Genomic DNA, 17,022 nt, shown 5'->3' with positions numbered 1-17,022 from the left:
AGTTTCTATTATTTAATTTGGTAAATAAATAGCATTTAACAATCAAGGATTTAAGAGTTCACATCTACTAGTAAATATCAGTGTATGTTTTCTTGGGCCAATGAGGTTTTCCGACTCTGATGTAAAAAAAAAAAAAAAAAAACGTTCACTTAAAAGAATGTTTTGGAAAATAGAGATTTGAAAATAGCCCACTTGAAGTCATGTTACAAATTAAATCAGTCATCATTCAGAAGAATGAAATCTGGAGAATTCTGAAAACTAAAACAACTAGGAGTTTAGTATTTGGTTCATTTTGACTAATTTTATTGGCAAAATGTCATTGTCAGTAACGAAAATTGTCTGTTGCAAGACAATCTTTTCAATTCTTTATAAATGAAACTAAACAACATAACAGACTATACAGCTTTCCCATTTGTGTGAAAGCAGTAATAACTATAAATGTGTGTTTTTTTCCCATGTGATTCAGCCTTTAGCGCGGTTTTATTGTTTATTTCTGTATTGCTACAAAAATACACCTGGCTCCTTGTTCAATTCATTTTGAAATCCTAGTGAAATTTTGAAAAGAAAACTAAATCCATGGAGGTTATAAGAATGACGTTGTTTTGTTCTAAAGGGAGTTTTATCAATTATATTTTTACAGAACTAGCTAGTCTGGCTTGCTTCGTCTTTTCCTACAATACTTCTTTGAACTCTGGATCATTTATTAAGTTTTTTAAATTTATCAGGTAACATTTAACTAAGCTGAAATGACATTTACAGTAAATTCCATGTCAATGGGTTGACAGCAACACAGAACAAGACATTCTAGGTGTGCCTCTAATATGTTTGTCTTTCCAGTCATGCTCCCTTCTGGTGGCCAATGAAAGTGGATAATTATTAATAATTACTATGCTTGGCTGTGTTTTCTCTGTCTTCTTCAACATCTCATAGTTATAGAAACATTCTCTATCCTAGTTCTGCTTGGCAACAGATTTTTCTAAAGCCTGGTTGAAAAAAAAAAAAGAAAAGACAGTTAGCAGTTACAGCCTTTCCCGTCAGTCGCAGTCCGCCTCCTGCACGGCAGGAATGGTAAATGTAGCAAAACTGGAAAAGTGACTCATGACAATAAGCCTGTTCTGAGATGTCTCTTACTTGGCAGGTATGAAAAACATCAACGTGCATTCAGTTCACCGATCACCTCCTTCACAGTTTGACAAACCGCAGCTGATTAACTTGGTCAACAATGCTGAAGTGCTGCGACTTGTCTCCGGAGGAACGTTTGAGTAGAGAAATAGAAAAAGAGCTTAGAAAGGACCAACAAAAACTGAAAAAGGAGGTGAAGCTGCTGCTTTTAGGTAAGAGTTTAGAAATAATCTCTTATTAGTTTTCAGACGTTTTGCCGTGGCCTGGTTTTAAGCTCACATTAATGAATCAGACACTGTTTTTATTGCTAATTGGATACATTCTGTTAATGCTTATGCATATTTTTAATTTGATCTTAACATAAGTTTCTAGTTTCTCAACTCAACTATATCTACCTAGACCAGTGATCCCCAAACTACGGCCCGCGGGCCGGATCCGACCCGCCTCCACATTTGGTCCGGCCCCATGAACAATACCAGAGAGCATTTAGATTTTTTTTTATATATTCAGGACTATAAGCCGCTTATATGTGGATTTTTCTTCAACCACCAGGGGGCTTTTTAGCAGGAAGTGAATCATTTTAAGTCAAAATTGGAAATAAAAGAAGAAAGCGGCCATTAAAACAGAATTAGGTTTTAATAGGGAATTGAAATTTGAGAATGTTGTTGATCAGTTAAATAGCATTGAGGGAAAAAAGAAGATTTTTCTTTTTTTTTTTTTTTTTAATAATACTGGGATCATTATGAGAATTTTCTCGCTGTTGAACCGCTGCTACGCCCTACAGGTAGTAATATTTCACAGACGGACAGGGGCGGATCTAGCGGGGTGGCAGTTGCCACCCCAAACAAGAGCCTCGCCACCCTTGTTACCACCCCAGCTAGCGACAATGAATTCAATAAATAGTTATGGCAAATCGGACATTAAGCGCATGAAACTCTTTTTTCCCCGACAACATTGAATGCAACACAATGTAACCTGACACCCACTGCTGAGTAGCGGGAAGTGAGAGAGACGGACAGAGCGCAGGGCAGCAGCGTTGACAGATGTATATGTTACTGGACTGGACATTATGTGATTTATCTTAAGTCACATTGCTGTCCATTGAGTCAGGAATATTGAAAAGGTAGAAAAAAGTTGTTGGAGCTATTTTTTCTTTATTTCATTATCCATTTGAATTTTGTTACTTTATTCTTAAATTTCTACTTTTTGTATTATTTACAGAGTTTATTTGTAGGTTGATAGTTGTTGATTATATTTATTTTTTTGTTTTATTATTTTCTTATTTATTTTCTAAATTTAGACAGGAAGTAATGTGGGTCAGTCCACATAGATAAGTGCAGGGGCCTGGAGAAGGACCAGCAGGCATTTGGGTTTGGGGCCGATGGTTTTTAAGAGTGGTAGCATGAGAACAAATGAAAGTTTGATGTCTGTAAATCAATAAATCAAGTTTGGACATTGAACCTTGTTTTGCCTGTGTCTAGAATCATGACCCCAGTGCCTTAGTAGAGGCTTGGTGGAACTTTTATTGGATGTTTGGCTTTGCGAACAGTCAGAAGCGGTTCTGTTTGGTTCTTCACCTGTTTATCAGCTTTATTGTACCTTTTTTGTGGCGCACTGCAGCCGCTGCAATTCCTAAAACAAGCGACAAAAACTGAGCGAATCCCCTGTGTTCTAAAAACATGGTGATATTTATAACAGCCGTCAAACTACGGCTCCTACAGCATATTTAAAATAAAACGATTGACCAATATAAGTAGATATTCACCCTTTCTTGTATCTTGACAGAACTAACAGAAACTAAACGGTTTATAGATTTATATCATGGAGAATTGATCAAACATCAGTTTTTTAATCTTTATTTTAAGTCGTATTTAATAGATATATCCAATAACAAATGATGGCGCTACTAATATTTTTGTGACAGATTTCTCCTTGTCCTGTATTGGGATAAAGTACAGGACAATGCATGTCAATTGATATGCATATCAGTAATGCATATCAATTATATCAATTAGCAGGAGTACGAAAGATGTGAAAATAATTAACTATACTACATTAAGAAATTGTATTTAAGCCTCGGTGCTACATGAAACTCATTTTGAAACAATGCAAGTTAAAAACAATATTTCGTATTGTTTTTAATACGAAATATTAAAAACAATATATATATATATATATATATATATATATATATATATATATATATATATATATATATATATATATATATATATACAGTGGGGAAAATAAGTATTTAGCCAGTCACCAATTGTGCAAGTTCTCCCACTTAAAAATATGAGAGAGGCCTGTAATTGACATCATAGGTAGACCTCAACTATGAGAGACAAAATGTGAAAAAAAATTTGAGAAAATCATTTTGTCTGAATTTTAAAGAATTTATTTGCAAATAATGGTGGAAAATAAGTATTTGGTCACCTACAAACAAGCAAGATTTCTGGCTGTCACAGACCTGTAACTTCTTTTTTAAGAGGCTCCTCTTTCCACCACTCATTACCTGTATTAATGGCACCAGTTTGAAGTCGTTAACAGTATAAAAGACACCTGCCCACAACCTCAAACAGTCACACTCCAAACTCCACTATGGTGAAGACGAAAGAGCTGTCGGAGGACACCAGAAACCGAATTGTAGACCTGCACCAGACTGGGAAGACTGAATCTGCAATAGGCAAGCAGCTTGGTGTGAAGAAATCTACTGTGGGAGCAATAATCAGAAAATGGAAGACCTACAAGACCACTACTAATCTCCCTCGATCTGGGGCTCCACGCAAGATCTCAGCCCATGGGGTCAGAATGATCACAAGAACGGTGAGGAAAAATCCCAGAACCACATGGGGGAATCTAGCGAATGACCTGCAGAAAGCTGGGACCAATGTTACAAAGGCTACCATCAGCAACACACTACGACGCCAGGGACTCAGATCTTGCAGTGCCAGACGTGTCCCCCTGCTTAAGCCAGTCCATATCCAGGCACGTCTGAAGTTTGCTAGAGAGCATTTGGATGTTCCAGAAGAGTATTGGGAGAATGTCATATGGTCAGATGAAACCAAAGTAGAACTATTTGGTAAAAACACAACTCGTCGTGTTTGGAGGAAAGTGAATGCAGAGTTGCATCCAAAGAACACCATACCAACTGTGAAGCATGGGGGTGGCAGCATCATGCTTTGGGGCTGTTTCTCTTCAAATGGACCAGGACGACTGATCCGTGTACATGAAAGAATGAATGGGGCCATGTATTGTGAGATTTTGGGTGCAAACCTCCTTCCATCAGCAAGGGCAATGAAGATGAAACGTGGCTGGGTCTTTCAGCAGGACGATGATCCCAAGCACACTGCCAGGGCAACAAAGGAGTGGCTTCGTAAGAAACATTTCAAAGTCCTGGAGTGGCCTAGCCAGTCTCCCGATCTCAACCCCATCGAAAACCTTTGGAGGGAGTTGAAAGTCCGTGTTGCCCGCCGACAGCCCCAAAACATCACTGCTCTAGAGGAGATCTGCATGGAGGAATGGGCCAACATACCAGCAACAGTGTGTGCCAACCTTGTGAAGACTTACAGAAAACATTTGACCTCTGTCATTGCCAACAAAGGACATACAACAAAGTATTGAGATGAACTTTTGTTATTGACCAAATACTTATTTTCCACCATTATTTGCAAATAAATTCTTTAAAATTCAGACAAAATGATTTTCTCAAATTTATTTTCACATTTTGTCTCTCATAGTTGAGGTCTACCTATGATGTCAATTACAGGCCTCTCTCATATTTTTAAGTGGGAGAACTTGCACAATTGGTGACTGGCTAAATACTTATTTTCCCCACTGTATGCTGCCACCCCTGAAAAATCCCTGCCACCCTCTTGTCACCCCATAAATATTTTTCTAGATCCGCCCCTGCAGACGGAGCGCCGCTTCTGCTCCACCTGGTAGTGACTCTCACACCGAACCTCTGTTTAAAGCTGCAGCATCTAACCTAAAAAAATGCATTTTACATACATATTAAAACTTTCGCTTTCCTACCATGAGACAGATAATCTCTAAAAAAATAATCAATCTCCTCCCTGTTCTGCATAATTACTCCGCTCAGTCAGAAACAGCCACTCAGAACTAGCAGTAATCAGCTAGCCGCCATGCTATCGGGAAGTTTTCATTCAGTAACTCAGGATTGTTTATTGTAATGGATCCTGTTTTTGCCTTTGAATGTTAAGTTTTATACTTGAATTTTTTTGGCAATGTTGAGAGGTTTTATTTTGACTCTTTCCATTATTTAGCCTCTTCAGAGCCTTCATATGTTATCAGTCTGTTAAAGATAGTATTACCGATAGCAGTACAATTTGCACAATGCCTGTTTTGTTTAGTTTTCTTCTTGGAAAAAGTTATTAAAAACAAGTTTTTGTCTAAATAAAGGTGAATTAATGGTTCCTTTTTCCACATAATGTAACCCGGTAGTGTTTATGATAAAAAAAAAAAAAAATTATGTGATCGGTATCAGTGATTGGTATCGGTGATCGGCCCTCATGGGTGATCGGAATCGGTATCGGCAGGAAAAAACCTGATCGGCACATCTCTAGTATTATTCTAGTTTTAGTGTCAACATCTGCTGACATTACTGAACAGACATTGTTTGCATATTTTCTAAAGACAAGGAAGTGGGTTGCCTCAAGTTCAAAGAAAGTTGCTGTTTGCATTTGGATTGTAACATCACATCATATGCAGATTAGGCAAAACAATATGACCACCTGTCTGATGGTGCCCTCCCTTTCCCTTCCAAAACAACTTCATTTCACTTCACTTCCTTTTTGATGGTAAGATGGATTTTGCCAAATAGAATCCAGGAAGAAAAAAATGTTACAGACTGCAAAAGTCTCTGACGACCTTTGACACACATTGAAATGACTCAGTAAAAGCCTACTTCTACATCAAATCGAGAATCTTTGGTAAGAGTTGAAAATTGTTGTTTCCATTTAATCTGACTGAGTTTAGCTATTTTGCAAAGAAGAAAACAGGCAGGATTTCCGTCTTTTTGTACATTCTACACCTGAAGTTTTTGCTTGAGACGAAACCGTCCATCTTTACTTTAGACAAATCCAAAATATAATAAAACATTGTTGCTTTTTTTTCCCCTAAATTAAGTCCAGTAGTGATGTATTGATGTCGTTTTTTTTGCCTTACATTTTATTCTTGGTGATTGCTTTTAATACTTTGGACGTTGTCCTAGGCACCGGTGAAAGCGGGAAGAGCACCTTCATCAAGCAGATGAGGATCATCCATGGCAGTGGATACAGTGAATCTGACAAGAAAGGTTTTATCAAGCTGGTGTGTCAGAACATCATCACAGCCGTCCAGGCTCTAATTGAGGCCATGGGGACTCTGAAGATCGACTTTCTTGATGACGAAAATATGGTAAGAGACTTTTCTTAATGTGCCTTCTGATGTTTTAGGATCTTTTGTTGGACAAAGAGCAAGAGAAAACGACAGAAAAAGTGACTCAGGAAAAAATAAATCTAACAATTTGTTACAAATTGTCCGAATACTTTCCATCACTGATAGGATGCCGTCTCCTTACAGAGATTACTCGCGAATGGTTGTGCTACTGCTGCTGGTGTTTCATAATTTAAACTCTTCAACAGTGATGCAGGCTATCATTACATCCATATTTATCTTTCCTGAGAAAATCCATTTCACATCTTCCTTTTATATTATTTCCAGAGATTTGGCAGAGGTGAAACAATTTGACTGAAAGAAAATGACTTTTCTTTTTATCAAAAAGTTAACATTAGCCTCTGTCAGCATCACAACAAAATGAATAGACAATGATTATCCTTTATTCAACTTGTTGAATCTCTTTTCTTTTTCATTTATTCACCCCCATTTAAAACCTTGTAGGGTCTTTGTGAGAAAATTTGAATTACTTGTTATTATAAAAGCTTTGTTAGGTAATTTACATTAATTCAAACCATGCATTCCTGATATCTGGGCAAGTTAAAAATTATTGTTAAATGTGCCCAGAGGGAAAAATTAATTAGTTCAACTGTTTAATCGACTCCAGTGCATTCTTTTTAATAATATTTTACTGCCATGGAGAAACTTCAGGTCAATTCTTGACTTTAAACATTGATTGTGAATTTTAAACATATTTGCTTCTCTGTGCTTGGCATGCAGTCAGGCAGTCACACTCACATTGTGTGACTGCCTGACTGCAGTCACACAATGTGACTGCAGTCACAATACAGCCACAATACATCTTGTGGGGGTGTATTATTGAGGAAATGTATGTTTTTGGCCTTGTTTAAAACATAGTATAAAGTGATATAATATATAAAGTCTAAAGCTTTTGAAAAATGATGCCTGCTTCATCAGTCTGCTGACATTGCTAGTACTGATGCTGCCCCCGTAGCAGATCCCAGCAGGATATATATACCTCCCAATACCAAGGATGGAAAAGGTTCTCCAGAATTTTTCCACAAACTTTAATGTTTTTCAGTGCATTAGATCATGCTTATCACCTTTTTGCACAAGTCAATTAAAAGTTAATCAGATCCACACTTTAATTCTCAGTAACCTCTTCCTCTTCCCAGATGGTGACGTATCTAGCCAGAGATATTTTTAAGGATTCTACAAAATATTATTTAAAGTTCTGGACCCAATATTTAATCCTTTTTTTTTTATCTAAAAAAATTTCAAGTAAATACTGATGAGAATTTAGGTATAGATATTAGGATCCAGAGCTGTTGCCTTGCAGCAAGAAGGTTCTGGGTTCGATTCCCGGCCCCGGTCTTTCTGCATGGAGTTTCCATGTTCTCCCTGGGCATGCATGGGTTTTCTCCGGGTACTCCGGTTTCCTCCCACAGTCCAAAAACATGACTCAGGTTAATTGGTCTGTCTAAATTGCCCCTAGGTGTGAGTGTGTGTGTGCATGGTTGTTTATGCACACACACACTGTGACCCTGTCGCAGGGTCACCAGAGTGACCTGTCCAGGGTGTATCCCACCTCTCGCCCGGAACGTTAGCTGGAGATGGCACCAGCAACCCTCCCAACCCCACTGAGGGACAAGGGTGTCAAGAAAATGGATGATGGATGATGGATGATGGATGGAAGGATGGATGGATGGATGGATGGATGATGGATGGATGGATGGATGGATGGATGGATGCCAGTAGTGCAACAATAATGGATGCAAGCTGCCGTTGAAATCTGAAGATTTTTTTTGTTATAACAAACGTTTATTACAATACTTTAACATAAACTGTTACATAATAATCAGGTCAATGAAAAACTAAATAAAAACAATAAATATTTACATTAGCAGCTTGTTAAAATTTAGTTCACAGTACATCGTTAAAACCCTATAGCTGTATAAAAGCTCTCATATTCCCAGTGGCCCTGTGGAACCAAAACTCCAGCCTCAGCCTAGCTTTGACGTTGCACTTCCACAGAGCCACGGCATCAAGATGAGGACCAGCCTGGAGTCTGTCTGGTCGTGATAAATAAATGGCCATTTGGCTTCAGAAATTAAAAATTTTAAACTAGAGGTGTGCCGATCGATCGGTCACCGATCATAATCGGCCGATTTTCGTGAAAAGTGCATGATCGGTGATCGGCGATCATTGGCTCTTGTTGCCGATACCGATCACCTGCATCTCATTTCGCAGCCTGCCTGTGCAGCTGGTCTCCTCTTTCCTTCACTCTGCGCAAATGCGCAGCAACAAATCCTAAGCGATGAGGAACTATAACGCACTGAGTGAATGGGGAAGTTTGCGTGTTGAGGCGGAAAATTGAAGCAGGTCAAAATGCATCAACACAACGAAGCTAATACGACATAAAAACAATGCCATACCTGACGGAGTTTGGCTACATCGAGGCTCACTGCAGTAAAAAAGACATATGGAGGATCAGATAGCAGGTAAAGCAGCGCACAGCTACAAACACTCACCGGATTAGCATGACGGTCAGAAAGCTAAACAAATAACCCGCAAAATTATTTAAGTCTTCGAGCTGCAATGTAAGACGCTGGTTCTGCTCTCGCTGTTGAACCGCTGCTACGCGCTACAGGTAGTAATATTTCACAGACAGACAGGGGCGGATCTAGCGGGGTGCAGTTGCCACCCCAAACAAGAGCCTCGCCACCCCTGTTGCCACCCCAGCTAGCGACAATGAATTCAATAAATAGTTATGGCAAATCGGACATTAAGCGCATGAAACTCTTTTTTCCCGATAACATTGAATGCAACACAATGTAACCTGACACCCACTGCTGAGCAGCAGGAAGTGCAAGAGAAAACATCGCGAGGCAGATATGATACTGGACTGGACATTACATGATTTATCGTAAGCCACACATGCACCGTTGCTGTCCATTGAGTCAGGAATATTGAAAAGGTAGAAAAAAGTTGTTGGAGCTATTTTTTCTTTATTTCATTATCCATTTGAATTTTGTTACTTTATTCTTAAATTTCTACTTTTTGTATTATTTACAGAGTTTATTTGTAGGTTGATAGTTGTTGATTATATTTATTTTTTTGTCTTATTATTTTCTTATTTATTTTCTAAATTTAGACAGGAAGTAATGTGGGTCAGTCCACATAGATAAGTGCAGGGGCCTGGAGAAGGACCAGCAGGCATTTGGGTTTGGGGCCGATGGTTTTTAAGAGTGGTAGCATGAAAACAAATGAAAGTTTGATGTCTGTAATTGTTTGGTGAAAGAAGAAAATAAATCACCAAGAACAATCAATAAGTTTGGACATTGAACCTTGTTTTGCCCGTGTCTAGAATCATGACCCCAGTGCCTTAGTAGTGGCTTGTTGGAACTTTTATTGGATGTTTGGCTTTGCGAACAGTCAGAAGTGGTTCTGTTTGGTTCTTCACCTGTTTATCAGCTTTATTGTACCTTTATTGTGGCGCACTGCAGCCGCTGCAATTCCTAAAACAAGCGACAAAAACTGAGCTAATCCCCTGTGTTCTAAAAACATGGTGATATTTATAACAGTTGTCAAACTACAGCTCCTACAGCATATTTAAAATAAAACGATTGACCAATATAAGTAGATATTTGCCCTTTCTTGCATCTTGACAGAATTACCAGAAACTAAAGTTTATAGATTTATATCATGGAGAATTTATCAAACATCAGTTTTCTAATCTTTTATTTTAAGTCGTATTTAATAGATATATCTAATAACAAATGATGTCACAAATATTTTTGTGACAAGCTTGTCCTTGTCCTGTATTGGGATAAAATGGTTTTCTGGAGACAATGAATGTCAATTGATATGCGTATCAGTAATGCATATCAATTAGCAGGAGTATGAAAGACGTAAAAATAATTAACTATACAACATTAAGAAATTGTATTTAAGCCTCAGTGCTGCATGAAACTCATTTTGAAACAATGCAAGTTAAAAACAATATTTCGTATTGTTTTTAATATGAAATATTAAAAACTATATATATATATATAATATATATATATATATAATATATATATATATATATATATATATATATGCTGCCACCCCTGAAAAAGTCCCTACCACCCTCTTGTCACCCCATAAATATTTTCTAGATCCGCCCCTGCAGACGGAGCGCCGCTTCTGCTCACCTGGTAGTGACTCTCACACCGAACCTCTGCTTAAGCTGCAGCATCTAACCTAAAAAATGCATTTTACATATGTATTAAAACTTCGCTGTCCTACCATGAGACAGATAATCCTAAAAAAATAATCGATCTCCTCCCTGCTCTGCATAATTACTCCGCTCGCTCAGTCTGAAACAGCCACTCAGAACTAGCAGTAATCAGCTAGCCACTATCTAAGAGGAAGTTTTCATTCAGTAACTCAGGATTGTTTATTGTAATGGATCCTGTTTTTGCCTTTGAATGTTAAGTTTTATACTTGAATTTTTTGGCAATGTTGAGAGGTTTATTTTGACTCTTTCCATTATTTAGCCTCTTCAGAGCCTTCATATGTTATCAGTCTGTTAAAGGTAGTATTACCGATAGCAGTACAATTTGCACAATGCCTGTTTTGTTTAGTTTTCTTCTTGGAAAAGTTATTAAAAACAAGTTTTTGTCTAAATTAAGGTGAATTAATGGTTCCTTTTTCCACATAATGTAACCTGGTAGTGTTTATGATAAAAAAATAAAAAAATTATGTGATCGGTATTGGTGATCGGTATCGGTGATCGGCCCTCATGGGTGATCGGAATCGGTATCGGCAGGAAAAACCTGATCGGCACATCTCTAGTATTTTCTAGTTTTAGTGTCAACATCTGCTGACATTACTGAACAGACATTGTTTACATATTTTCTAAAGACAAGGAAGTGGGTTGCCTCAAGTTCAAAGAAATTTGCTGTTTACATTTGGATTGTGACATCACATCATATGCAGATTAGGCAAAACAATATGACCACCTGTCTGATGGTGCCCTCCCTTTCCCTTCCAAAACAACTTCATTTCACTTCACTTCCTTTTGATGGTAAAATGGATTTTGCCAAATAGAATCCAGGAAGAAAAAAATGTTAGAGACTGCAAAAGTCTCTGACGACCTTTGACACACATTGAAATGACTCAGTAAAAGCCTACTTCTACATCAAATCGAGAATCTTTGGTAAGAGTTGAAAATTGTTGTTTCCATTTAATCTGACTGAGTTTAGCTATTTTGCAAAGAAGAAAACAGGCAGGATTTCCGTCTTTTTGTACATTCTACACCTGCAGTTTTTGCTTGAGACGAAACCGTCCATCTTTACTTTAGACAAATCCAAATATAATAAAACATTGTTGCTTTGTTCCCCTAAATTAAGCCCAGTAGTGATGTATTGATGTCGTTTTTTTGCCTTACATTTCATTCTTTGCTTTGCTTTTAATACTTTGGACGTTTTCCTAGGCACCGGTGAAAGCGGGAAGAGTACCTTCATCAAGCAGATGAGGATCATCCATGGCAGTGGATACAGTGAATCTGACAGGAAAGGTTGTATCAAGCTGGTGTGTCAGAACATCATCACAGCTGTCCAGGCTCTAATTGAGGCCATGGGGACTCTGAAGATTGACTTTCTTGATGACGAAAATATGGTAAGAGACTTTTCTTAATGTGCCTTCTGATGTTTTAGGATCTTTTGTTGGACAAAAAGCAAGAGAAAATGACAGAAAAAGTGACTCAGGAAAAAATAAATCTAACAATTTGTTACAAATTGTCCGAATACTTTCCATCACTGATAGGATGCCGTCTCCTTACAGAGATTACTCGCGAACGGTTGTGCTACTGCTGCTGGTGTTTCATAATTTAAACTCTTCAACAGTGATGCAGGCTATCATCACATCCATATTTATCTTTCCTGAGAAAATCCATTTCACATCTTCCTTTTATATTATTCCAGAGATTTGGCAGAGGTGAAACAATTTGACTGAAAGAAAATGACTTTTCTTTTATCAAAAGTTAACATTAGCCTCTGTCAGCATCACAACAAAATGGATAGACAATGATTATCCTTATTCAACTTGTTGAATCTCTTTTCTTTTTCATTATTCACCCCCATTTAAACCTTGTAGGGTCTTGTGAGAAAATTTGAATTACTTGTTATTATAAAAGCTTTGTTAGGTAATTTACATTAATTCAAACCATGCATTCCTGATATCTGGGCAAGTTAAAAATTATTGTTAAATGTGCCCAGAGGGAAAATTAATTAGTTCAACTGTTAATCGACTCCAGTGCATTCTTTTAATAATATTTTACTGCCATGGAGAAACTTCAGGTCAGTCACACTCACATTGGTCATTATCTGTTATCTTGTGGGATGTATTATGAGGAAATGTATGTTTTTAGCCTTGTTTAAAACATAGTATAAAGTGATATAATATAAAGTCTAAAGCTTTGAAAAATGAGGCCTGCTTCATCAGTCTGCTGACATTTCTAGTACTGATGCTTCCCCGTAGCAGATCCAGCAGGATATATATACCTCCTAATACCAAGGATGGAAAAGGTTCTCCAGAATTTTTCCACAAACCTTAATGTTTTCAGTGCATTAGATCATGCTTATCACCTTTTTGCACAAGTCAATTAAAAGTTAAGTTGAAAAATTAAAAAGAAGCATCAGCGTCAGTTGTGCAATACATAGGATTACCATTTTACAATTAATCTGTTAACATGTTCATCACTCTATGAGTGAGGGTCAGTTGAACATCTTCACAACATTTTTTCAATGGATTTTGAAGGTTTAATCTAACAAATTGGTTTCAACTGACTCCGTTCTGGATGTCGTTTTGTTTGTTTCAGAGCTATGCAGACAAACTGAGCCCAGTGGATTCCACCGAGGTGTATAGGTTAGATTTCTGGCAGGTGGATGCAATTAAGCGAGTATGGAGTGACCTCGGGGTGCAAAAGTGTTATGACCGGAGGAGGGAGTTCCAGCTGTCAGACTCTGCCAAATAGTGAGCTCTTTTTCATTTTTACAGTACTCTTTAGCATTTATGAGATGTAGGATTAATTCTGTGTATTTTTGTTGCGTACGTAAATATTTAATTTTACAGTTGGATTGTTTAAAATACACCTACAAGCGTATTTTAAAGTGACAGCTCAAACACCCTAATTCTTTTTGCGACAAAACAAGTTTATGAAGGTTGATTAGTTGATAACAAGAATAAACATAGAAAAATAAAACACTGACCTTGACTGTGTTGATTGACTATTATCACATTGAAATGTATGCAATTGACTTTGATTCTGCCTATATGATTGATGAACTTTTTTCTCTTTTTGTAAAGTGCCTTGAGATTATATTTGTTGTGAATTGGCAGTGTGTGAATAAATTGTTTTGAAGTGATGCAACATCTGAAGTGGTAGAAAGCTAATGATAAGACATATTGAAGAAAGTTAGAATAACGACTGTCTTTATGTCAAATGTGCATAAATGGTTTCATCAAGTTTCCTTTATAAATGAGCTTGAACTACGTTATGCTTTAGATTGTCATGTCAACAAAGTTTACCAGATGTATTATTATTTTTTCTTACTTCTTAGTTATCTGAGTGACATAGACAGAATCACGGCTCCAGATTACGTTCCAACTCTGCAGGACATCTTGAGGGTCAGAGTTAACACCACGGGCATTATAGAATACCCGTTTCCCATGAAATCAGTCATCTTCAGGTAAGATCCACTCTAAAGTTTTAGCACAGAAAGAACTGTTTTATCTTTGCAAATGTAACTATGCAAGGTATGAAGTTAATATATTTAAAAGCAACATTTCTTTGTTTTCAGGATGGTGGATGTCGGGGGCCAGCGTTCACAAAGGAAGAAGTGGATGCACTGCTTTGAAAACGTCACCTCCATCATATTCCTGGCAGCCCTCAACGAATACGATCAAGTCCTTTACGAGAGTCAGACAGAAGTACGTTCTGATCCAATGGTGTCTCTATCCTTTTTCTATGGTTTTGCAGCTTCAAATGGGTTAGTTTTTAGATTTTGTTGTAATTTTACCCGTCTGCCTTTTTAGAACCGACTGGAGGAGAGCCTCGCCCTGTTCAAGACTCTCATTTCATCCGATTGGTTTAAGAAGTCCTCCACTATCCTCTTTCTGAACAAAACGGACCTGCTGCAGGAGAAAATCAAAACGTCACATTTGGCAACTTACTTCCCAAAGTACAACGGTGAATTATGGAATCGCTCTACATTTCTACAGTGCAGACACGTGTTGTTATCTGTTAGTCTGAATTTCAGTCAAAATTAAAACCAGTCCAACAAATGATACAACACAAATAAATGTATGAGTTATATGCTATTATTGTTTACAAAAAACATCAAGGGATGAAGCACAAATTAATAAGTGACTAATAACTGTTCTGGTTGATTACAAATGAATCAAAATGAGATTGGAAATTACATTATTATAATATTATTATTTCATGATTTGCTTGATAAATTCATAGATTTCAGGTTTTTTTTTACTAGTATCATTATGTTGTGACATATAAATAAATCAAACTACCACAGGAAAATAAAAAATCTTATTTTACAGTCAGTCTCAAAATTATGAAAATGTATAAAATAGTGTCATTACTGATGCGTCTGTTCATCCTCTCAGTACGACTTTAATTCAAGATCCTAGTCGACACAGGAAGCAGTGAGATTACAACACTCACTGTCATAATCCAACAAACTTTTATTGATTTTACATTGATTTGTATAGAAAATCCTTTAAGGCACAAAGTCTTACTGTCAACTTATGATCACAAAATTGATCAAGTAAAATAATTAAATGCAGATAATGTAATACAGAAGACATGTGTGCTGAATCAATGACTTAGTAAGCAAAGTGAAAGAAAACACTACTTCTGCAATGATAGTAGATCAAGGTAACTAAAATAATTATCTCTTTAAACACATCTGTTTAAGGAGATGTGTTTATTGAGACACATCTCTTTAAACAGAGACTTTATGTGATTTACACACATGAAGTATAAATCACATGATTTATACTTCATAAATCATGTGATTTATTGAGACTTCATGTGATTTATACTCTTCCCAGGTCGAATACATAATATAATTCGACATTCTGTGTTGGTTTCGTGATTTGTAAGTGTTACGTTATTCGTGCTGATTCTGACCGCTCTCATCCTCACAGGGCCTCAGTGTGATGCTGAATCGGCAAAACACTTCATCCATCAGATGTACATCAAGCTTCACAAAGAGCAGGACAAACCCCTCTACACACACTTCACCTGCGCCACCGACACTGAAAACATCCGCTTTGTCTTCAAATCAGTGGAAGACACGATCTTAGAAGAACATTTGAAACATTTTGGAGTTTTATGAGCCAGAACCAAAGTTATAACGCTTCACAGAGAAGAACATCCATGCTGTCTTCAGACCAGTCAAAAACCAATTTTCCTTGAACTGCTGCCTTTTTTAAGCCCCAGAATGAAAGGGGTTGTTAGTTATTTGGATCATAACATGCTGGGGATGATTACATATTCCAGAAATTTCAATGAGTATTTTATTGAGGAAGAATTCCACATGTCCTGGCCTACAGCTTTGAGAGGCGGAAATTAAAAATAACTCTGCAAGCATCAGATTATACTAATGCTAATGTTAATGTGTTCAGTGAAATAAGTAGTTTTGCTCCCATTGTCTTCATTACATGTTTTAAATTGTGTTAAAGTGCATCTGTTTGTTGACACTTTTAGATTGTACATTTCAAACAATACCTTCTTTTTGTTTGAACATAATTCAATTAAAAGACTGTTCAGAAGCTGGTCTAGCTGCTACATTTGGAAGAAATATAGATTCTGTCTTTTATTTGCCTGAGTTGTTTTTTTTCCCTCCGTGCATTAAAGTGTAAATATGAAAGCCGATACAATGACAAGACTGCATACAGTTTATCATAGCTTTGTTTTTGTTTTTCTTTATATCTTTGCCAGATTTAGATTTAAATTATTAGTTTGTGTCTGATATGAAATGAGATTGTTTAATAAAACGTAAAATAAATTTGGGGCAATGTTTTTATTTACAATCTAATTTTTTTTTTTAAAAAAAGGGCATGTCTATAAGTGCAGTAAAAAGTATATACCCTTCTCAGTCGTCAATGGAAAAATTTTAACTGGCATTACAGCATTTCAAATTATTTAAATCATTTCTGGCCAGCTTTACCACTGATAGGTAATACATTTATTTGTTATGACATCCTCCAACTCTTTGAGGTTGGAAGGCCTCCATGCCATCACCCTTATCACTGTTAACTCCCTTTACAGATTCAAGTCAGGACTTTTTCTTTTAGTCTAAAATGGATTTGATGTTGTTGTTTCAGAAGGAAGGAATTGACTTTGTTGTAGTGAAGGTTTTCGTGATACCTCTCTTCTTTAATCTGGATTACTTGTGATTTTGCAGTTTTGGA

At 36.9% G+C, this 17,022-nt stretch overlaps 1 protein-coding gene across 2 annotated transcripts; it reads left to right on the top strand.

Annotated features, from left to right (window-relative positions):
• The first annotated feature begins 590 nt into the window (after positions 1–590).
• LOC103473464 (guanine nucleotide-binding protein subunit alpha-11-like) lies at positions 591–16,616 on the top strand. Of its 2 annotated transcripts, none has more exons than XM_081614001.1 (7): positions 591–1,334; positions 12,020–12,204; positions 13,406–13,560; positions 14,148–14,276; positions 14,388–14,517; positions 14,623–14,776; positions 15,754–16,616. In XM_081614001.1, the coding sequence occupies exons 1-7, from the start codon at positions 1,223–1,225 to the stop codon at positions 15,942–15,944; spliced, it is 1,056 nt and encodes a 351-aa protein (XP_081470127.1). In that variant the 5' UTR covers positions 591–1,222; the 3' UTR covers positions 15,945–16,616. The 2 variants fall into 2 exon arrangements, with proteins under 2 accessions (XP_081470127.1, XP_008421964.2); XM_008423742.2 differs by lacking the exon at positions 12,020–12,204 and adding an exon at positions 6,356–6,540 and having other exon boundaries at positions 985–1,334.
• Positions 16,617–17,022: the final 406 nt, after the last annotated feature.

This window comes from Poecilia reticulata, chromosome 12 (assembly GCF_904066995.2).
Source record: "Poecilia reticulata chromosome 12, P_reticulata-male-v2, whole genome shotgun sequence".
Lineage (NCBI taxonomy): Eukaryota > Metazoa > Chordata > Actinopteri > Cyprinodontiformes > Poeciliidae > Poecilia > Poecilia reticulata.
Note: the sequence above shows the minus strand (reverse complement) of the source record. Positions and strands in the feature narration are given on the sequence as shown.